Source organism: Lissotriton helveticus, chromosome 8 (assembly GCF_964261635.1).
Source record: "Lissotriton helveticus chromosome 8, aLisHel1.1, whole genome shotgun sequence".
In the NCBI taxonomy this organism is placed as follows: Eukaryota; Metazoa; Chordata; class Amphibia; order Caudata; family Salamandridae; genus Lissotriton; species Lissotriton helveticus.
Window position 1 is genome coordinate 1,662,537,661 of NC_136069.1, and position 25,289 is coordinate 1,662,562,949.

The 25,289-nt window shown below is 43.0% G+C and overlaps 1 protein-coding gene across 2 annotated transcripts in view; it reads right to left on the reverse strand.

Annotated features, from left to right (window-relative positions):
• The window catches only part of LOC144773609 (transient receptor potential cation channel subfamily M member 2-like), a 1,291,174-nt gene that overhangs the window by 1,170,143 nt on the left and 95,742 nt on the right, over positions 1-25,289 (reverse strand). For both annotated transcript variants that reach the window (XM_078658751.1, XM_078658750.1), the window contains exons 3-4: positions 13,067-13,134; positions 8,030-8,195 (exon numbers count right to left, since the gene is read on the reverse strand). In XM_078658751.1, coding sequence (XP_078514877.1) covers positions 8,030-8,195; positions 13,067-13,134 — 234 coding nt within the window. The remainder of the gene's footprint in view (positions 1-8,029; positions 8,196-13,066; positions 13,135-25,289) is intronic.

Genomic DNA, 25,289 nt, shown 5'->3' on the forward strand with positions numbered 1-25,289 from the left:
TATATGCACTATTTATTGAATTTTTTAATGATTTTCATAATCGCACAATAAATGTATCTATTTATCCATCAATATTGTGGGAGATTATGGTGTGTATCAAAATCCTTTTAGTTTGATAACACATGAAATTGCACAATTGGGGTACAATGCGTAAAGGTTTTCAAGCAACTATAGAATTGGGCCAATATTCTGCTATTTTACCCTAATATTAAATCTTTCACTGCTCCGTTCACCTCTTTTACTAAGAAATACATACTCCTTTCAAAGTCTTTCCTCACGTTAAGGTGGCAGAAGCAATATTATTGGGGATTAGTTTATTTTGAGATCTAAATTTTATAGTTTAATTGCATTCACAAGTCTGCAAATACTCGCATAGAATTTTTAATATCCATCTAATTAGAAACAGGTCTACTGAAATATCTCTATGCATTGTATAAACCAAACCCCAATCTAGGAGTCTATTACAATAAGACCACCCGCCATCGCCCCGGGAAATGGGACCGCCCGCCATGTGTGCGGCGGTCCCGCATGCACAATTAGGATGCGCCCGCCACACTGGCGGGAGCTTCCCGCATTTTTTGCATTGCGGCAAGCGATGCTGTCAGCAGCACCCGCCACAATGCAAAAAAAGGCATGTGTGCATTTGCATGCACAACGTGGCAGGCACCTCGAAGTGCTTGCCACCTCGTCCATGCAAATGCAGGGGGGTACCATAGGTACCCCGCATGTGTCCCCCCACCCCCCAACATCCTCGGGGCTGCTTCCCGCTCCCATTGTAATATGGAAGGCGGTGTCTAGCAGACACCGCCACCATATTGAAATCTTTTCCGCCCGGTCGACTCATCTACCGGGCGGGAAAGCGGCGGACGGTCTTCCTGTCCGCTGCGGTGCCCCCACTAACATAATCAGGCGGGGGTAAATTCCATGCGGGCGGAGGTTGTCGGGTCAATATCCACCGCCACGCGGGCTGTGGCGATCCGCCCGACATACTAATAGGCCACTAAGTGTATGGCTGCCAATTTGAGCTGAAAATAAAGTCTGTTTTATTCCAGGGTATGTAAAGTCTTTATAATTTTTTTTAACACTCTTCTGGTGTTAAATAAAAATTTCCAAACAGGAGTTTTTTTTTATCTCAAGTTTCTTGTACGATATAAACTAATTCTGAACAATCTTTTTGATTTAGGATAATTAAATATTATTCTCCAACAGGCCCATTCAGAATCTGAATGGATTTACAAGTCCGCACCTGCAGACACACTTAGGATTGATATTCAGGGCCTGATTAGATCTAGGCGGACAAGTTATCCTGTCACAACAGTGATATCACATCTACCGAAATATAAATTTCATTGGATATAATGGGATTTATATTTCAGTGGCAGGATAGCAGTCACCATTGTGATGGAGTAACCTGCCCCCCAAGATCTAATTCGGGCCCTCAGTCTTTCTAATCATACAGCTTATAACAAAGGTAGGTCCTAACCCTTATTGTTTAAGACTAGAGGTTTCAGGTGGATATCAATCCTTGAATACTTTTTAACCTAGGGGTGTGCCAAAGCAATTAAATCAGATGTGTCTTTGTCAACATTAAAAATATCCACTGCTCAGGCAATAGTATATGTTGTGTCAAAATAGGCTTGGGTCCAATTGTCAATCTTCTTAAGCTTATCATTATTTTTACTGGATTTAGGATTGTACTTATTTAAAAAAAAAAATCCTATTTTTAATCTTCTTACTAGCTCTGTTATGATCATTTCCCTAGCAAGCATTAGGAGCAGTAAGCAGCATAACGACCAGAGATGCCAAACTTGAAACTGGGGGACTGGGGTTTGAGTCTCTGGATCGGCTCAACATCCTTTGATTCTGGGCAAATCACGTAACTTCCCTGTGCCTACAAAAAATGTAACTGGTACTCATGTAAAGCGCTCCAATAACTTTGGGTTGAGTATGTGCTATATAAAATTGCAAACAAAAATCTTTGAGTAACTATACAACTCTGACTCAGTAGCTTGCCATCTTTTTGTCATCATATAGGTCTTAGAAATACTTTAGGATCATGTAGGGAGGTCTTATTTTCTTAGTCTCAAGATTTAAATTATAAAGATGCAGGTTTTTGTTTACTGCCTACATTTCTAGTGGTTTATCCTCAGCAGAACTGCAGACTACAGCGAGGCCAGCCACCTCCCGGCCTAACGCTGACCCAAATAGTTGCCACATACTTTAACATAACATGCATTGGTAAAGCGCACGTTCACCGAGAACGGTATCTTGGCACTGAATAACAGATGTTTATGTTGGACTTGGCCCTCTTTGGCAGGTTCACCCCTAGACTTTTTATCTTTAGCCTCTAGCATGGTGGTAGTGATTTTAGGCCTGTGCGCACTTTAGCACTGTGGCCCAGTGTAAAGTGTGTGCGCTGAGTGCGTGTGGTGAGATTGACCTGCCCTCCCATAGGAATGCATTGGGATTTGTGTGTCCATGGTAGTTCCTGATGTGTGGGGAGTGCAGGGGTGAGTTTGGTATGTGCGAACTTATTATTACCCAACTCAATGGTACTAATTTTATTGACCTCAGATGGACACAGGCCCCTACTTCGAACACATTAGTCCACTAAACCACCAGACCCGTCTTTAGAGTTCATTGATGGGTAGAGTATGACGTCACTGATGCCCTTTCACATGATGCATTTCACTCTCTGCCGATTGGTCCCTGTTCAACATACTACAACCTTCTCATCAACAACTCTGGGACTTTTGCGATCTACACTGAAGGCACTGGATGTTCCGATTTCATACTTGGGTTCTTCACATTGAGGTCAGGTTGATTCTAGAAATTCAAGCACATAATGACTGTTCATCCACTCACTTCGGGCAGATTTATGACAAAGTAATGCAGGGCATCACATCGCAGCAAGTCACCTTGCTGTCTTGTTGGGAAAGGGCAGTAATGTGCCATATTCATACCAATACTGCACATTCCTGTCCTTTCCCCAGAGCTGGTGCACAATTGGCTGCTTAGCACCAACACAGGCACCCTTACCCCACAGTGCAAGGGTGCCTAGGTTGCATTCATGGGCTCCTTTCTGGCTCCTTTCTGCACAAAAACAATCCTCTGCGGCATATTCCTCTATGTACTTCTCGTTATGCATCCATGGGAAGGCGTATTTTTTGCCACATTCCCGAACTACCAGTAAAGGTAAATCTGGGAAAGTTTCAAAGTTCATGGGAGTTGAAGGGAATATCCATGCAACGCCCATGGAACGCCGTCCCAGGGCATCGAATCGCACTGCATTGCATTACTCTTGATTTATAAAGCCACTCCGGGCCACGCACAGTGGCCTTGCGTGGCTTGATAAATCGCATTTTGGGTTGCGTAGTCCATTTCCCCGTTGCGTGTTGGAAATGCAACTCAATACCCTTCATAAATGCCTCTTTTTAGGTCTCGCCTGTCAATGGCATGCGCATGGAGTTTGCGAGACTATAGGGGCTTAAACAGAGTTTAGCTAGACTGGCGATTTGATGCAGTGCATGTGCGCTTTTGGCTCAATGCGCAAGCGCAATGAGTTACATGCGCGTGCACAGCATCAAATCGCCAGCCATCTGTTGCCCAGCTTGGTGCCGCCAGCAGCTCTTCCCGCTCCACCCCCTGCTGCATCAAAGGCTTTCACGGCCGGCCGGCCGTGCTTTCAGTTTCATGGCCGCCAGGCAGTGTCTCCTTATCTGTTGCCCAGCTTGTTTTCCTTCCTTGTCTCCCTGTACTTCTTTTTCCCCTTTTCATTATTCCTTCCATTCTTTAAAGATGTCGCCTTCCCTTTGCTCTTACTTTCTTTTTCTTAGCTTTATTCCTTCACTTCTAATTATTTACCATATTTCTTAAGTTTTTTAATTCGGTTTTCTTGCAGTCTTTCTTTCCTCCCTTGTTTCATTCGGTTTACCTGCTTTCCTTCCTTCCATTCTTTACTTTCTTCCTATCCTTATTCCTTTGTTTCCGGACATCGCATTTCTTCTCTATTTCTGACACCCCATTAGCATCTTGCGTGTTTTTTTCATTTTCACCATTTTGTCTTTGTCAAGCAGTTCATCCTTTTGGTGTCCCTTTGTCCCCTCCCACAGCTTTGTTTTGGTATCGTGTTTCCTGCAATATTTACTAGCTCCTGTCTTGAAACCTGCAAGTAAAAAAAAAAAAAATAAATAAATAAAATAAAAGAAGAAGGCAATAATAAGCTGTAAAGGGCACGTTATTATGACCCTGGCTGCAGCTGGTAAAGCGAATGCTCACCTAGCCGTTTCTTGCAGTTCATGAATGCAGTGCTGCCGGGGTTCTTTTTCTTAAAGAAAGTGTATAGAAAAGTTGTTTTCTTTACCCAGTCGTGCCGCGCTAACAATCACCGGCAGTGAGCATTCTAGAAAGTTGCTTTTTTTAATGTCAGATGGCTCTTGTTAAGTATTGTGATATCATTCATTGGGTCCCCTTTAAAAGTTTACACACAATCACGCTGTATGTGCATCCGAATCCCCTCCTCTCTGCTTTTAGCTATGACCTAATTTGACGAGCTAATGTGAGTGTCACGTGTGCTTAAACACACGTTAAAATACATTGAGCTTACAAATTATTTTATATAAAATGCGGTGTGAGGGCCTGTATCACTCATCTTAAATGGCAGTCTCATTGTTCTGATAATTAACTGTTCAGTGTCCAAATACAAAAATACATGCAGGGGAGCCGGTGCTAGCAGGCAAAGGGAGGGGGTTCAACTGCCTGGACTGTTCAGACACCTCACACCTCACACGGGAATAGGGTCCTGCCCCTTAGACATCCTCTTACGTACTTATTTTTTCAGTGCTCACTACAAATACGTTCTTTCTGTTCTTTTAGCCTGTACATGAAGCGCTTTTTTCTGTTCCTTGGTGCCTCATGGCGCTTCACGGAGCAACTTCGCTGTGTGTGCTGCGGAGAGAATGTGCCTGAAGGAGTCACCCACATAGATATTCAATGACTGACTGGAAAATTGGGCCGCAGGGCTCAGGTGCAGTGCGTAATTTGTGACAATATACGTGTCAGGAGGGCACTTCTGCATGCATCACTCATTGGCCCTTGCCAGCGCTGCAGGCTGCAGTAGCAACACAACTACTACTAACCATCACACTCCTACAAGTGTGACAATTCTGACTACTCCAGCCTCCCAAGATATAAGAGCAGGTATTAGTCATTTTTACTTTATACTGAATGAATAACCAACTGTTATGCGTTTCTATAAATGAGTCAAACATGGCCACCATGTGGCAGACTGCCAGAAGGGCCGGTGTTGCAAATTAAGTGCCGGTGTGGAGCACCGCAAACCATCTGCTCAAATTAAACACTGCTCCGGTGCCCGTTTTCCTGCCAGATGCAATACCTGTACCCCCTGCATAGACGTCACAGTATGTGTCTCTCTGGGCCCCCTTCCTGTACCATAACATAAGGCTTTCAAATAACTACACGTTGCCAATGACGCGGTGCTCAATGTTTGGGTTTTCTTAAAGCTAACCCAATGCTTTCTGGGAGTTGTAGTCCTGGTTCACTTCATTTGTTACACTTTAAGTGACACCTAAAACAATGATTTGTGAAAGGGAAGTCTAGGGCCGGAGCTGCCCGATTGACGACCTGGGGTCATCTGATAATGGTAATCACACGGGGTGCTGCGCCTGGAGTTCTATTCACAAGCCTCAAAGCGGCAACATCACACAGGTTGTGTCCCTGACTACCGCAGTTCACCAAATGCTAGTGTCCCCCCCCACCCCACACACACACACACACACACACTCTAAGCCTCCTTCCCCCGACTAACCAACACCCCCCCCCCTTTAACTATTCGAGGTTTACTCTAAGGCGCGCGCGCACCATTAGTCCGCCTGCAGCTTTGGGAGCAATTTCGCGGCCGCTTTGATGTTCAGTGAGCCGTGCTGCCACTGATAACATCAAAGCGGCCGCGAAATGCTCACCATTTGCTTCCCTTTCTCGTTATAACAACGGACCATCTTTCTTTGCCAAACTGTTTCCCATTTACTGTTTAAGCGTATATCTTTGTTCCACACTAAACTGCCCAAACACGTTCAAATACGGACTACTACGCTTTATTTACTGTATCCTCTCTGGCCGAAGGTTAATTCGTGATAGACAAGTAAGTTTTGCTGCATTACTCCATGGCAGCCGCTCCAGTTAACATTTGTCGGACTTTTGTTTGAAAACGTACTACTTTTCTTTGACAAACGTTTCTCATTCATTGCTTAAAGCGTATATCCTTGTTCCACACTAAACTGCTCAAACATGCTTAAATACGGACTATTACGGTTTCTGCATCCTCACTGGCCTAAGGTTAATTCGCAGTCTAGAGCAGTTGCGCTCCCTCACGCACTTCCTTGATGATCAATTGATCTATCACAGTTCAGAAGTAGTGTCCTCCTTATTAATTTTTTTCTTGATATTCCTTGTATATTGAGTTTGATTATGTAAACATACAGTAGGTTGATCCTTCTAAATGAATAGGTGAGAACTGTCATGTTAAAACCAGTTGTTTATATCTATTGCGTAAAATATATGCACTCTTTTTTAAAGTTACAGTTTCCCATATATGTATAAATTAACAAATGTATTGCTTCTGACCACTGCAATGTTCATTGGAAAGAGAATTACATCGCTATGGATACTGTTTTGGGGGGACCACATAATTACACTCCACATAATTACACTGCACTCAATGCAACATATACTCCAAATCCCACTCAGTGCCACATAATTACACACCACATAATTACACAGCACTCAATGCAACATACACTTCAAATACCACTCAGTGCCACATAATTACATGCCACATAATTACACCGAACTCAATGCAACATACACTCCGAATGCCATTGCAACATACTCCAAATCCATAGAGTGCCTCCCTCTATCTATCGCCCTCCCTCCCTCTCAATCTATCGCCCTCCCTCCCTCTCAATCTATCGCCCTCCCTCCCTCTCAATCTATCGCCCTCCCTCGCCTTCCCTCCCTCCCTCCTTATCTATCGCATCACCACAGCATCACTCAGGGGCACCACAGCATCACTCAGGGGCACCACAGCATCACTCAGGGGCACCACAGCATCACTCAGGGGCACCACAGCATCACTCAGGGGCACCACAACACGACGATGCGCTATTACAGCATCACTGAACGCCACAGCATCACTCGTCGCCACCACAACATCACTCAGCCCCACCACAGCATCAATCTGTGCAACCATTCAACAACAACTGGTTCAAATATGTTCTCAGTGGTTCAAGCTTTATTACCAATGTCACAAAAAGATGTTAATATTTCACTTCTGTTCTTGGATTTTCGTCATAATAAAATACAACAAACATAATCTTCACAAAAGTTATTTACAAAAGTTTAAACTATTGCCATTATAATAATTTACAATAACTTTTTTAAAGTATTAATTATTTAAAAAATTACAAGCCATTGTTATTTGTAATATCAAATCTAAGTCATGTAAATACAACACATATTGCGTTACAAATGCTATAGGTGTCACATTTGTGAATGTTAAAACGATTGGAATTGTAAATGACAAAGCTATTAATTTCGCTATTTTCAAAACCAGCACATGAATAAAAAAAAAAATCATTTACAATACCAATAGCTCAAACTTTCCTAATGCGAGACCTATTGCATTGCAAATGCTCGTTTATTCAAGGTAATTAGACTCAGTACTTATTGTTCACTGCCTTGTAAGCTCCGAGAGGTCCATGAAATTTGAAAAGAAGCCAAATTTGACTGGCGTCGCACATATTTTATAGGCTGGTATTTCTTTCTTCATTATTATTGTGTTTTAACAATTGAGACCATCCTTCCTCATTTCCTTCCTAGAGGGCAACCTTCACAGATTTTGATATTCATCTAGTGCCCTTAAATCGGATTTACCCATGCTTGCTGCATAGGCTGCCTTGAGCCAGAGCTGGCCTGGTCAGTGACGAGCGTTGGCCCCTCATCCATCACTCACCTTTGCTCTCTTGTTTCCCAGGTCTTTGAAGGTGAGGTCCCCACAGGCATCAGTAGGCCGCTCTTTAATGTGCTTCTCCAGGTTCCATTTTGGTTGACCTTCAGTGTAGACTGGTACCTCTGCCAGGTGCTGGGCCTTGACATTTCCACAGTAACACACCTCACTCCTGAGGGAAACAAACAGTGCAGGAATTGAGGAGGAAAACTACAGCACAAGTAAAGGTGGACTTGAACAGTCAGGGGCTGACCTTCAGAGAAACGCCACAGGTCAATAGCCACAAAAGACAGCGTTTGACCAAAAGTGAGTTGCTTTCAGACAACCTAGACATTGATTCAGTGGCAGTGACCAAAGCCTCCATTGACTGGTTTTGTGCAGGAAGGTGTCCGTTCATGCACAAAACAATCATTCCTACAGCGCAGTAACCCTTGCGCCATGGTGCAGCAGTGCCTGCATTGGAGCAAGGCAGCCACAACGGTGCCAGTGCAGTGGGAAAGGGCAAGAATGAGCTGTATATCACAAATATGACACATTACTGAACTTTCCTTTAGGTGCAGGGCGGCACAGTCAAGTGGCTCACTGTTCTGCCCTGTATCAAAACCTTGTAAATACGCCCCTGAGGTTTCTAATAAACTGTGCTTAATGCATTGCAGGTGCTGCAGGAATAAAAAGTGCTCATTTTTTTGCATTTTCGCCACAACGTTTAATTTTCAATGTGGGCCACTCCGCACCACAGGCCATTGCCGCATGGAGCCTCAGACAGTGCCTGACTAAGGGCACTATCAAGCCCTTTGCGGGTTGCCTGCTATGCCACAGCAACACAAAGGTCATGACCTTGGCGCCATCTGGAAGATAGTCTTCCACCATATTTATAGATCACCATGTGCCTGACAGGGATATCACTGCTGTGTTCAAAGGGCTGTTCAACAAAGTTTTTTTTTGATGAAACAACCTCCCAAAATGTGAGTTTGTTTCATGAAAACAAAAGCCCAAAGGTCCCAGAGGCAGGGAGATTTTTTTCCTGCCTGTGGTGGGCATTAATGATTATCAATGGCTGTGTCATGTAAAATGAGTGCCGGTCATCCGGCTCTAATTAGGGCAGGACGACTATCACTGTGTTCCAGCGGTCCTTTTGCGGACATAGGGGGCATATTATCAAGGACCGGTGTTAAAATTATCGCCGTTTTAGCGGCAGGAAACTGCCGCTAAAGTGGCGATAATAGGCTTGATAATACGCCCTTGTTAATTCTCATAGAAGCCCATGTTCTGGCGTTAACATGGGTTTCTATGGGAATCAACAAGCGCGTATTATCAAGCCCATTATCGTCGTTTTAGCGGCAGGAAACTGCTGCTAAAACGGCGATAATTTTAATACCGGTCCTTGATAATATGCCCCATAGTGCTATGTCAAGACTTACCAGTGGCAGATGAATTAAAGGCTCGGTCTGTGTTTACCCACCAGTTTTCTCCAACTCTGAATAGAGTATGGAAACCATGGATTTGATTACGTGGGAAGGTCTCCATTTTAGGGCATTTCTCCCACTGTGCCAACCCCTAAACATGCCGCTAACAGTTCTTCAACTGCTTTGAGCTTTCTCAGGAGCTTGAGGTGTCTATGGGTCTCTCCACCACCTGATGAGGATATCTACAGCCTAGCCAGGACAGCATGGGGAGTCTCAACGCTGTGTGCTCTCATACATAGTTTCCCTTCCTAAATTTCTTCTTGGTCCCCTATTTCAAGACTGCTGTGTAGAGACCATGGAACTGGTAGCATGGTAGTGTGACCTTCTGTACCTCTGTCTGCACACCCAATTTTCTTCCACAACATCTCCAACAGTCAATGGCCTTTCATGGAAGGCGCCACCATACTTTTCTGCATAACAGCTTTGCTATTTGAATGCCTATCAACACCCTCCCAATTTTCATTGTGACTACTACTTCACCCAGATAGGACCCCCTCTTTCTTGGTCCCACTGCAGTACATATGTTGGCTGGCTGAACTCCATTAATTCATCAATGGTTGGTATGTGAAAGCAAGGCCGGCTTAGGGTTTGAAACGGAGGGGGAACCAGTGCAGTCCTTTGTCGGCATGCCTGGATGAGGTTCACTGGGTTCTCTGGCAATGTGTAGGCTTCACTGATGGACATGTCCTTTGATGGGTCTCATTTGTCACTGACAACACTGACTCCACTTTGGAACACTTTAAAGAGTAGAGCTACTGCATGTGCATTGTGACTTTTAGTCACTGCAAAGCAATTACCACACCAGTTTCTGAAATGTAGTGCCTACTCCGGAGTTCTGGCATACAGACAGACAGTGATGCAACAGACAGCCTAGGATTTTCAAGGCTGTGGACGTGGATTCAGCTGGCAGTGTGCAAACCAACAGGGGCATCTATATAAAGGAGGAATGCCTCTTGCTCTCCAAAAATGCCATAAAGTACGAGACGCAGATAAAGGCATGTGATGTTACTCTCACTATTTCCCTGTCCCAAAAAGGGTATTTTTGTTCTCTCTCAACAGCAGATTCAAATTGCTCACATTGGCCCAGATTCTATCTGCTTTGGACCCTGGCAACTGGATTATGTCCTTGGAATTGCAGAATGAATATTTTCATATACCTGTCCTGCAGTCCCACAGGATTTTCAGTTTGCCGTGCTCCCCTTCAGCTATACGAGTACCATGTGCCCATTCATAAAAGTGATGGTAGTGTCCGGCAAGAGTGTTTGTATTCTTGTACTTTTACGACTGGCTGCCTAATATAGGCGAGCTGTAGTCAGTCATTGACCACATCTAGATGATGGCAAAACTTTTATCATTGGGCTTCACAATAAATGAACAGTAGTCCCTCTGGATTCTCTTTCATAGGCTTCCATTTATTGGGGTCATCCTGGGTGAGGTGGGGTGTGTGGCTTTTGCCCCTCAACAGCGAGTCCTGGACATTCAGGCTATGATGCGGACATTTCAAGTTTGATCCTGGATCCAGCTGAGAGTGGTTATGAGGCCCTTTGACCTCCTAGCCTTGGGTATCCTTTTTATCAACCATGCCGGGTGGCACATGGGAGTAGTAGAGTGGAACTAAAAGTCCCATTGGCTCAGCAGCAGGGTTGATTTTGCAACACCGTACTGATCTCAGAAATAACATCTCAAGATTTGATGCTGTGGCTGACTAACCACAGTTTGTCCTCTGGCATTCTACTCACATCCTTACAGAGCTGATGGTGATGTTTGCAACACTCCAGGTGTGGAGAGTTGTCTGGGGAGGTGGAGATCAGAAGTCTGATCTCCAGTGGCGGGCCAGCTCCATGTCAAGTTTCTGTTATTACGGCTTCTTGCTTATTGTTTTCAAACAATAAACAAGGATTCACTGAATGTAAATAAGTGAAAAGTTAGAAGTGCTTTTCTAGTAACTATTTACCTTGAAAACGTTGAACAATGTTCTGACAGAATATCTAGACTGCAACAGAGTGTTACTAGATAGAAAGTAATTTTGTACCAGGGATTCGATACTCAGGGTGTAACAGAGCAGTAATCACCTATGGTTGCTGAAGTGTACGGGGAAGGCATATCTAGATTTCACTCCGCTTATCTGCCGACATGCAGATGCAGCTACTATTGTTTTCCTGAACATTGGTTCTATTGTTCAAAATGGTAGAGAGTTGAAAACTATCTATGAAAACTCTAAGTAGGCCCATAATGGTGCTAAGTTTATCTTATAGTTGGAAGGGAAGAGGACCTAGGATCATTGATGTAAAGAAGATTTATGATATTCCTATATTTTTCAATACATTTTTTATTAATATTTTACGTATAATTACCACGGTCTTGTTAATTTTTCTATTACTCTTGTATTGTGTGCACATCATAGGATTTTCATTTGAATGAATCTTTAAAAATGCATCAAGGTTTCCTAGAGTGCTTGAGTGTGCGTATTCATTATGAAAGAGGGGTTGGGTTTCCACTAATATTCTCTGTGAAATCTCACAGGACAGACCATGCCATTACTTAAAACATCTTACTCAACTATAGCTTAGTGGGCTGGGGTTGGTTGCAGTCAATCAGGTTTTCTGTCCTCAAATTTGGCATAATGACTAAGGACCTGATTACGACTTTATCGGTGCTATGCCGGGTCCTCCCCGCCACCCCACTGCCAAAGCTGAGGTACCTGACATGTTAGGTATTTTTTCCAGTGTGGTGGGCTTTGTTTTTGACATTCCCACGGCAGTGCCCTGAAAATGGACACTGCAATGGGAACGCTATGGTTTTTATGGCAGTCCCACAAAAACATATTGCTGCCCCATGACCACTGCAACACCGCCAGGGAATGGCGGTTCCCTGGCTACTGCAGCGGGGTGGTGGCTGTCCCACCACCCATATAATAGGGCAATAGGGCGACCACCACCGCCGTGCCCCAGTGAGTCTGGAGGTGCATGGACCGCCAAACTAGCAATCTGGGGTGCAGTCCCGATTACCAGTGGGTCTGGAAAACAAAATCCTGAGCTGTGTTCTGGAAAGAAATCTAGAAAACATCACTGCAACAACATGGTAGAGCAAGTCCTGGGCCATGACGCTTTGTGTCTTTGGAGGTCGCTGCAGCAACAGTGCATCTTTCTTTTCTGTGTTGTTGGGCAGAACACGACCTCCTATAGGGAACAATGGGACTCCGACCGAAGTGTTCGGTCGCATCATAATCAGTTGGGCGGGACCCCTGACCGCGAGTCGGTCGGTCACAATTCTGAGACTGTGTTGGGCAGAGACTTTCCGCCGGACATCGTAGTTGGCCCCTTAGTTGTGAAATCTAAGAACTTCCTAATGCAAAAAGGTGGACACATTTTGAACCCCTTTATTTTGGGTTCTCCTCTGGACCAAGACTGGGTGCCTCTCATGGTTTTAAACAAAATTACCTCTTTTGGTTTAAGTTCCAACAGTATCCTGTATATTTGAAACCTAAGAGCTGTAAAATTTGATTGGAAAAAACAGACATTGGATGAATGAGGAAACCATTCAGGTTTGGTAATAATCCTGCCAGTCATGAAGTTACCTGTGATCTGGATTCGCGAAGAAGTACACACATTCCTTCTTTTTAAGTTTTGTTTTTATCCAGGTAGTCTGCAGAAGAGAAGAGGAAGAGTTCAGTCAAATATTGACTAGAAGAATGTTTTGTAGATTTTCCGCTGACTGCTGGCTAGTATATTGAGAACTGGCCTCTCGTAAGCCCTTCTAGAGGCCAGTTGAGCTAAGGTCAGGCACTAAGAATCACAGGGGCATGGTAGGTTCAGCTTATGGCACTGTTACTCAAAAAACAAGTTCATTGCTTGAAAGGATTGATCTTTTAAAATGTGCCCGTCAAACAAGGTGTCAAATACATTTACATATTATCAATATGTCCAGCTAATATAGTTATAATAATTGTATTGATTTTAAATGCACCTGATTAAATAATCGATGCAGGTATCATTGTACCAATAACCTTAAATGTATACCAGCTTCACAATATTCCCATTTCTATTTTTTTATAATAGTGTTTTAATAGTACAACAGTGACGGGTTATCTGTTTCAGTGAGTTGAAGCTCCAGATCACCAAACTATACAATTTTCACAGTGCAGTAGGCCGCCACAATTCATTTTTTCAATAATCGCTTTAGTAGAACAGCATAGAATCCACATAAAGGCAATGCAACTTTGTATCCCTTGCCATCTGTGGGTCATGCAATAATAATATACAGTCTGAATTAAAAAACCTGGAAAGGTGCTTAAGTTTAGTCTCAAAAGAAGCATCATCAAACCAGCAGGTCTGTGTTTGGGTTCAGGGAAGTGTTTGGTAATAGTTGGACAACTCTGTGTGTGATACTCCTAGAAAGAAAATATCATAATGAAGCAACCACTTGGGCTCCACCAATACAGAAGTTGGAAGTGGGGACCTTTGTTCAACAGAATGAACAGAGTTGTAATTCATCCTCAAAGAAGAGTGTTATAAAATGGAGTCAAGATCAAGAACATGCTATCATGATAGCAAAGCAACACAAACTTGGAAGGGTGAAGAGTGAGTAGCTTTAGCTTATTGTAAAGACACACAGAATGTACATCCTTAGCAAAAAAGATATCAACCAGATGTGAAAATGTCATCATCAGTAAATTAAATCCATCAAAATACACACATTGACTGAATTCAATATAAGTGTCATGTTGCTTCTGCAGTCTAACAAATGTACAATTATAGCACATCACCGAAATCCATGGCAACACTAAAGGAATATGTAAGTAGCATTGAAAGGCAATGTGTTGATGCAATGGCAAACCATCCAAGCAAGTAAACCATGACCAACCCATGGAAGCCAATGGCTGACCCAAGTCCGCTATTCCCTTTCTACCTCTTGGATGGAGGTTTCTGAAGCACTGATGTCATAACAGAAGGTCACAGTCAGACCTAAGCAAGGTGTCCCAGTGGTCTCCTCACACTTATGTTCTGTGTCATTGAAAAACCCAAAAGGTCTGTATAACCGCTACATAAATGTTGTAGTGAAACAATGTGTAACACAAGTTCAATAATAGATGAGCCTTATTTCCTTTTATATTTTAAGACCGCCTTAATCCCTTCAACAAGATATTTTTGCCAACAACTTTGACTTTTTCTAAGGCAGGCCTTACCGTCACAAGAGCAGGTTACACCATGTATTAAATGTTTTGAAAGCAAGGATCGCATGATTACTTATAGTAATCTTTACTTAAACCAGTCCAATAAGAGGCCTTCGGCAGGGCGTGCTTCATTAGAGGTATTTGAAAGTAATTGGTTTATATTCCGAGTCATATTTTGAGTTATTAGTTACCTGCCTAAGACCCCTTTGTTGAATGTGGGCTTCTAGCTTTAGTCAAATTCATATTGGAGCATGAATTGGCCACTGGACAGTGAAGAGGTTTTATCACTGCCTATCAAATGGACATGTTACTTGCTTTTGGTAGCAACCTTACCTGGTAGAGACTTTAACTAGCCACAGATTTCTTACTGACCCTCCCCCGCTCTGAACTGTAAATATCACCTCTAAGAAATCCTTCAGGATCTCACTTTGACATACTGGTCACATTACCAGAGTATGGTTCAGTGCATCTGGCTGAAGTAAAAAAAAAATTAAACTGAGGTCAGAGTGCTGGGGTGGCATCTAAATAGGCACTGCGCATGTCACTTCTGGTGCCAACAACACCATGAGGAGCCCGAACACTGCCATCTGCTGGCAACCAAGCAGACTACATGAAAACAATCTAGATCCTGTCTGACATGTGGGGAATATTCTAAGGTAAGGAATGTGGAGCTAGATAGAGTCTCTACCAGATAAGGCGTTACCTAAGGTAAGTAACTTGTGAATTATGCTCTATTTTCTGGAATTTTATTGTTACTGTTATAACATTGTAAAAATTTAAAAAATAGCAAAGAATTTAGAGGCAGAAACAGATACACGGAGCAGGTGGAGGCAAAAATAGACATTCGAGTTGGTCAGGCAGTTTGAAAAATAGCAATCTGAGTTTTTTTGATGCAGCATAAAACAGTGCTAGAAACACAATTCAATCATGGTTTATGTCCTGTGTGGTCAAGTGGCATCAGTTACAAATATGATAATTTAAATTAAACAAATCATAGGTCCCAAGAAAAAAAAAAAAGTTGATGAGTTAGTGCTGGGCTTGTACTTGTCAAGAGGGTCTACGCGATTGAAAGCTGGGCTTAAAGTTGCAGAAGATTGCAAATCATCAAGTGGAGCTTGCTCTTCCGCATCCCTTGCCTTGCAGTACCTGTTTTGTACGTGATTGAGGGAAGCCTGCACTGTTCTGTAGCCGTGAGTGTGAGTTTGCTCTGCTGCATCCTTGGCTATACCCGTTTTGTGTGTGCTGGGGAAGGTGTGCACTGCTTCTGGCCATTCTTTCATAATACTTTGTGTTAGTTACGCATGTGAAAACATTTACGGTTTTGTTTGAAAATTTAGGGCAACTATGCCATGAGGGCATTTGAGACTAGTCCCAACCGTCCAAAAGGCGGTAACTAGGAGGGGGCAGATTTATCAAACGTTCACACAACGCAGCAAGACACCTTGCTGCGCTGCGTGAAAGGGGAGGACAGGAATGTGCCATATTTAACATTATATGGTACATTCTTATCCTCCCCCAGCGCTGGTGCACAATGTGCTGCCAAGCGCCAATGTGAGCACCCATAAAGATATTTATCCTCGTTGCCCCTCCCCTGGGAAGGCATCGCATTTTTACGCATTCCCAAGTTTGCCAGTGTTGATAAATATGTGAATATCCCAGTATTTGTGGGTGGATGCATGGAAACACCCTTGCACCACCCACGGAAAGCCTTTTCTGGGCTGAGTAACACAAGGCAGAGACTTGCGCTGCCCAGCCTTACTTCAGATCTAGAAATCAATGAAGTGCCACGTAAGGTGGTCTTGAGTTGCTTTGTAAATCTGACTTCGGGATTGTGATGCCCTGGCGACACCCAGAGTATTTACATTTGGAATCTGGATTCCAGTATTGGGGCTACATGTTGATCTGACCATCTCGTGACACATTTCAGGACCGCATTCCTGACCACAAGTGAGGTGGTGGGACTGCCCAAATCCTTGGCATTACTAACATCCAAAATTTAGTTGCAAGAAGGAGGAAGATCTGATTATCTTACCCTCGATGGTGGGCGATCTTGGTTATGCATGTGAGGCTAGATTCTGACATTGTTGTCCTTCATTCTGGTACAAACAATTTGTGGGACAATTACATACATACATACATACATACGAGATCCCAAACCTTTGAGGCGGGTAATCCCAGGAACCACAGCACCAATCACAACACCCAATACAGCGTTGGAAAGGGCAGTTGCAGCATAAAGACATAGGCTATGCAGACGCCCACCATATACGCCCACCATATACATTTAAAAGGTAAAAGAACCGTGCCAGTAAAGTAGTCCCTTGTGGGCGTGTTTGCGTTGTGCTGTGGGCGTGTGCTGGGACGTGACAAACGCTGGGGGCGTGTAGTACGTTCCGCCCTTCATGCCATGTCTCATATCGTGTGCTGGGGGCGTGGGCATGTGCAGAGCACAGGATTACGGAGAAAAAAAGCGAGCGTTGTGCCCAATATCTCATTGTTTTTCTTCCCAGGTTCTGTACATTCCAGCTCCGGGTGTGCTTGCCCCGCGCTCCCAGTGACGTGCACCTGCTTTACTGTATGGAGGTCAGGCATGGCGCTATTCCCAAGGTCCGGAAGGAGCGCAAACAGGGGCCATTGTGCAGGAAATGTAATCTCGCCTTAACTTCCCGTGGCGCCTGAAGCGCACACTGGAGATTTTCCACTTCTGTTGCGCACAGGCCTCACGCCACGCACATCCGGACACAAGGCCCACCTCCACAGAAATAGCAAGAAAGGGACTATTCCTCCCCCAGGAATATGTGATGATATTCCACAAACCAACATCCCGCATACCATCACCCTGCAATTTTTATAACGCGGGACTATTACTCCGCAAAGACATAATTTCTAACATTTTTACAACGCATATGATTATCACACACGCCATGGTAAAGTTACATACATTGTAAAAGTACATGAAACATATATATACATATACATATATATATGTACACACACACACACACACACACACACACACACACACACATACATACATACATACATACATACATACATATATATATATATATATATATCAAGCACCAGATTCCGGTAATCAGCCAGTACCCGCTCGCGAGTGGGTCGTTGCTAGGGTCCCGGAAGCCCAATATCTCAATCCAAAGATCCTTCAATAAGAAGAAACGTACAACGACACGCCAGGAGTTGCTGTGCTACAAAAATTTATTCGGCAGCAAAAAAAAAACACAACGCGTTTCACCTCTCGGCTTGTTCACATTTGTTGTGGACCCAAAACACTAGTCCTTTTACATTCTCAATGAATAGTCATAGACAGAGGACTTCCTGTGCTCACCCTTAAGTGAAGTAAGTGCAACGGACATATTGGAAAAGAAATTTGAGCATTTACAATGCAGTCCATTACTAAATGTATATAAACATGAAATCATACTGTGGCAGCAATTTGCAACCATCTGAGGTATTCTCATGCTATATCTGATTGGAAGCATTAAATAAATTTCAACAAACAATCATTATTTACATTAAATTCAAGTGAATCTTACATACAATCTACCTGAAAAAACCAAACTTATTGATTTCGATACTATAACAGCTCTATTCAGTTCATAGAGCCAGAATTTGCACACATGTTAAATTCTTCTTGGCCTCATGCCCAAGTGGGCATAAATTTGGTGAGCATTATGAGACTAAATGACCTTGAAAACTGCCAATATAAATTCCACAAGTAAACAGTTTTTCATCACGATTTGAGCCCAAGTGGGCATAAGAACATTATCGAAATACATATGATACATAGGTTGAAGTTCATCCACATGTAATTCCGTCGCAAAATTCCCAGTTCAAATAGGCTCTTATTGTCCAAAAAGTTCTTATTTTATGTAGTATGATTTTAGAGGTTGGTTATAATCTTAATCTGTATAGTTCATACCAAGTTGACCAAGTCTTCTGTGCCACATGAAATTATTGGTTTAATGGACTTTCTTGGTCTTACTTTTCCAATGTCCCAAAAAAAAAATGCAAAATCAGATTCTGTGAATTAAAACATAAATATACACTTTAAAAAGACGACTTTAAGTTTGACAGCCAATCATACTGACAATCATAGTACAAATACTCAATAGTCCAGCTCAGAACGATCATTCATTATTTATCAAGATGGACGGACAGTTCTTCATGGTTATTCAAACCCTGAGGGAACATACATTCAAAGTCAATAATAAATCTGGATTCTAGTTTGCGGAGGCATGATGTTCTGTCACCCCCACGTATCCCCATATCCACTTTGTCCAGTACCACCATTCTTAATAAGTTTTCATTTTGAAAATGATATTCAAAGAAATGTCTGGCCACAGGATATTGTGCGTTATGGTTTTTGATAGCTCTAAGGTGTTGTAACACTCTCTCCTTAGCTTTTAGAGTGGTACTCCCCACATACCACTTATCGCAAGGGTATATAAGTAAATATATACAGTACATGGTATTGCATGTCAGGGTCTTTTTTATAGTGAAAACTTTTCCCGTGCTAGGTACAATCACCTCCTTGCATTTACTGCTGTTCCGACATGCCTTACATGACCTGCAGCACCTGAACCCGGGTATATCCTTTGGTTTGGTAGTACTGGTCACCGAATTTGGGCTTAGCTCGTCCCTCAGGGATCTACTCTTTCTGAACGGGACTTGTGGATTATGGTTTAAGTGAGGTTTCAGGTGCTGGTCAGTTAACAGCACATGCCAGTGTTTATTTAAGACCTTTTTTACTTCAGTTGCCTGGCCTGAAAAGGTTGTAATGAATCTAATTTTAGATTCTGCATCCTTGCCTGTATTTGTCTTCAGAAGATCCTTCCTGTCTTTAATGTCAGCTCTTGCAATTGCCCCCTGTATGGTCTTATTATTGTAGCCCCGTTGTCTGAAACGTTCGATCATTGTCTCTCTCAAGTTCAAATGCTTCAGATGTGCTACAATTACGTTTGGCACGTAGCAGTTCCCCGTAAGGGATACTGTCTATCAGATTTCTTGGGTGTGCACTTCTTGCATTAAGCAGGCTATTGCCAGCTGTGGCCTTTCTGTATAGACTAGTGGTCATCATAGTCCCTTTAATCTCAATATCAACATCTAAAAATTCAATCTTAGACTTGTGTATATGTTCAGTAAAACCAAGATTGAGTGTGTTGTTGTTTAGTTGGCACACGAATCTACTTGCAGATTCCTCAGTACCATCCCAGATCAGGAAGATGTCGTCGATATACCTAAGCCACAGGACAACCTGGTTGTTAAATTCGGCGACCTCGTTGGACACCTGCTCCTCCCACCAACCCATAAAAAGGTTGGCATAGCTGGGGGCGAAGCAGGTGCCCATCGCCGTGCCCTGTGACTGTCGGTATATCAACTCATCAAATACAAAGAAATTGTGATTCAGACAGAAATCAATCAATTCTAGCAGCATGCCAGAGTGTTCCAAAAACGCAATAGACCTAGATTTTAAGAAGTGTCTTACTGCTTGCAGACCCAAATTGTGCTTAATGCACGTATAAAGGCTATTAACGGCCAAAGTGACCAAATATAGGTCGGCTCCCAGACGAATGAATGTGTATGTGTATATATATATATATATATATATATATATATATATATATATATATATATATATATATATATATATATATATATATATATATATATATATATATATATATATATATATATATATATATATATATATATATATATATATATATATATATATATATATATATATATATATTACCTACTGGCGATAGCCAGTAGGTATATATAGTTAGGATTTTTTTCCTATGGGATTTTTGAAAATTCTATGTCGAATAACTTTAGCGTTTGAGGACAGAATTGGCTGAAATTTTCAGGAAAATGGAACATTTTGTTTCTGAGCAGCCCCTGAAAATTTGGGGGGGTTTCGTCAAGGGGGGGCCGAGAAAAAAGGGGGGTCCCAAAACGTGTTTTTCCCATGCAATTTTTCATAGGGCGGTTGGCCTCACTTTTAGCCTGAACGGCTGAATGGATTTACACCAAACTTGGCAAAATTGTAGGGACTGGTAGCCCGATGTGCCTTTGCTATGTCTCAAGATATAGGCTCCAGTGGTTTTTACGAAAATTAACTTTGAAAAATATATATTGGGCTACATATGGCTATATATATGTTGGAGCCCAAATGTAGCCCAATGTAGCCCAAAGATGGCCACCAGAGACAAAAAAAAACAAATGTAGCCCAAATATCAGCCAGATGTAGCCCAACTATAGCCCAATGACAGAATGTCCCAGAGTGTTCTAAAGAACAACTAGAGTGCTAACAGTCCTACTTATTACAAAGGTATGGCACACCTGAAGCCATCTTGATTGGAATAAAGTGGTAACTCTTAAAACATTTAATTTAAAAAGGAACAAAATGAGGCGGTTCATTTTGCCATAGAAAGTATGATTAGCGAATATATGACGAAATCCCGCATACCATCAGTCCGCAAAAAAAATCCTGCATGTACTATTAGGCCGCAAATTAAAATAACGAAAACTTTTAGAACGAATATGCCTTTAGCATACACTAAACAACTAAACTACCCTAAACCCTAAAACACTACCCCCAGCATGACCCTACACTACACAAACAGTACAACACTACCCTAAACCCTAAAACACTACCCCCAGCATGACCCTACACTACACAAACACTACAACACTACCCTAAACCCTAAAACACTACCCCCAGCATGACCCTACACTACAACACTACCCAAAACCCTAAAACACTACACCCCAGCATGACCCTACACTACAACACTACCCTAAACCCTAAAACACTACCCCCAGCATGACCCTACACTACGCAAACACTACAACACTACCCTAAACCCTAAAACACTACCCCCAGCATGACCCTACACTACGCAAACACTACAACACTACCCTAAACCCTAAAACACTACCCCCAGCATGACCCTACACTACGCAAACACTACAACACTACCCAAAACCCTAAAACACTACCCCCAGCATGACCCTACACTACGCAAACACTACAACACTACCCAAAACCCTAAAACACGACCCCCCAGCATGACCCTACACTACGCAAACACTACAACACTACCCAAAACCCTAAAACACTACCCCCAGCATGACCCTACACTACGCAAACACTACAACACTACCCAAAACCCTAAAACACTACCCCCAGCATGACCCTACACTACGCAAACACTACAACACTACCCAAAACCCTAAAACACTACACCCCAGCATGACCCTACACTACGCAAACACTACAACACTACCCAAAACCCTAACACTACACCCCAGCATGACCCTACACTACGCAAACACTACAACACTACCCAAAACCCTAAAACACTACCCCCAGCATGACCCTACACTACGCAAACACTACAACACTATCCAAAACCCTAAAACACTACCCCCAGCATGACCCTACACTACGCAAACACTACAACACTACCCTAAACCCTAAAACACTACACCCCAGCATGACCCTACACTACCCTAAACCCTACAACACTACCCAAAACCCTAAAACACTACCCCCAGCATGACCCTACACTACGCAAACACTACAACACTACCCTAAACCCTAAAACACTACCCCCAGCATGACCCTACACTACGCAAACACTACAACACTACCCAAAACCCTAAAACACTACCCCCAGCATGACCCTACACTACGCAAACACTACAACACTACCCAAAACCCTAAAACACGACCCCCCAGCATGACCCTACACTACGCAAACACTACAACACTACCCAAAACCCTAAAACACTACCCCCAGCATGACCCTACACTACGCAAACACTACAACACTACCCAAAACCCTAAAACACTACCCCCAGCATGACCCTACACTACGCAAACACTACAACACTACCCAAAACCCTAAAACACTACACCCCAGCATGACCCTACACTACGCAAACACTACAACACTACCCAAAACCCTAAAACACTACACCCCAGCATGACCCTACACTACGCAAACACTACAACACTACCCAAAACCCTAAAACACTACCCCCAGCATGACCCTACACTACGCAAACACTACAACACTACCCAAAACCCTAAAACACTACCCCCAGCATGACCCTACACTACGCAAACACTACAACACTACCCTAAACCACTACACCCCAGCATGACCCTACACTACGCAAACACTACAACACTACCCAAAACCCTAAAACACTACCCCCAGCATGACCCTACACTACGCAAACACTACAACACTATCCTAAACCCTAAAACACTACGCCTAGCATGACCCTACACTACGCAAACACTACAACACTACCCTAAACCCTAAAACACTAGCCCCAGCATGACCCTACACTACGCAAACACTACATCACAACCCTAAAACACTACCCCCAGCATGACCCTACACTACAACACTACCCTAAACCCTAAAACACTACCCCCAGCATGACCCTACACTACGCAAACACTACAACACAACCCTAAACCCTAAAACACTACCCCCAGCATGACCCTACACTAAACAACCACCACAACTCTACACTACACTAACACAACACTACACTACACAACACTACACTACACTACACAATCACTAACCCACGAAAAAATTAACACAAACCCACTTACCTCTCTCGTCATCGTGGTTTTCACAACGCAAATGCATTTACCATACATGCCTTTAAAACGTAATTCTTTGTAAAGGCATGCGCGATAAATGCACATACGTTTTGAAAAAATGCGGGATAATGGTATGCGAGGTCAATGACCTTGCGGGATAATGGTATGCGGACTGAAAGTCTGCGGGATAAAAAATGCGGGAAAATGGCTGCAAACCATGATTAGCAGCAGACTTCCCTGGTGAGCACTAGCTTTACTACAGTGATCTAATGAGCAACTAGAGTGCTAACATTCAGAATTTATGGCAAATGTGTGACACATCTGAATGCCTTTTTGATAGAACCAAAGTAAACAAGCATTGAAAATGCAATAGATCTCGCCCTCGTTTAAGTTAAAGCCATTCTGTTTGTAATGAGGTGGCTTTTTAGCTTTGCTTTTATTAGTGTTTTTAAAACTTTCATGTAAATAACATGCATATGTATGCATATATGTATATGTATGCATGCATTTATATTTATATAGATATGCAGATTATATATGTTTATATATGTATATGACCTACTGGCGATAGCCAGTGGGTATATATAGTTAGGATTTTTTCTCCATGGGATTTCTGAAAATTCTATGTCTAATAACTTTGGCGTTTGTGGACAGAATTGGCTGAAATTTTCAGGAAAATGGCACATTTTGTTTCTGAGCAGGCCCTGAAAATTTGGGGGGGTTTCGTCAAGGGGGGGCCGAGAAAAAAGGGGGGGTCCCAAAACGCGTTTTTCCCATTCATTTTTCCATAGGGCGGTTGGACTCACTTTTAGCTCGAACGGCTGAATAGATTTACATGAAACTTGGCAAAATTGTAGATATGGTTTGCCCGACGTGCCTTTGCTATGTCTCAATATATGTGCTCCAGTGGATTTTGAGAAATTAACGTTTAAAAAAATATATATATCTGTGACAGCGCTCCGGTTAGCGCCCCGGTTCGCGTACCTGACGCGTAACGGAACTTCGCGAAGCGAAGCTGATTGGCTCTCCGGTGTCTGTCAACATTCTAAACAGTCCGGAGCGGCCGCCATCTTGTCTCTCGGTACGATCGAGAGAAAAGATGTGGTGAAAAACGAAGGGGGAAATGAAGGAAAGGGGGCAAGGTAGACCACTCCTGACCCCCTAGGATTGATGAGGGGGATATTAAAGTGCCCCGCGGGGCAAAAAAAAAAAAAACCAGGGCAGCTAACCGGCAGCGTAGCTGTCAACATTGTAAACAGTCCGGAGCGGCCGCCATCTTGTCTCTCGGTAGGTTCGAGACAAGATGTGGTGAAAAAAGAAGGGGGAAATGAAGGAAAGGGGGCAAGGTAAACCCCTCCTGACCCCCTAGGATTGATGAGGGGGATATTAAAGTCCCCCGCGATTTTTCGCGGTAGAGGCGGTTCCCGGTACGCGAACCGGGCAGCTAACCGGCAGCGTAACGGGAGTCCGCCATCTTGTGTTTTTGGAGCGTCCGGTTCGCGTACCGGGTAGCGTCCCGGTAAGCGTAACAAGGGGAAAACCAAGAGAAACAGTAAAAAAAAATTAAGGGAATAGATTTCCAGCAAACTTGGCAAAATTGTAGGGACTGTTTGTTTGATGTGCCTTTGCAAGGCCTCAAGATATGTACACGTGTGGATTTTGTCTAATTAAGGATAAAAAAAATATATATATCTGTAAGCGTGCTCCGGCACGCTTACGTTACAGGTTTTGTTTGCGCTGCAGAGCCGATACGTCACGGTTATGCGACGCGTCATGAGGCGTCTCACGTGGCTACGTGATACGTCACGTAATAAAGAATATATTTTACAGCTATAGATATTAGCTTTTAAAAAACCAATGAAATTCACTGAAAAAACCATAGGTTATAGACCATATATAGTTAGGAATTTGCATTTACAAAACCTTGAAAATTCACTGAAAAAACCATAGGTTAGAGACCATATATAG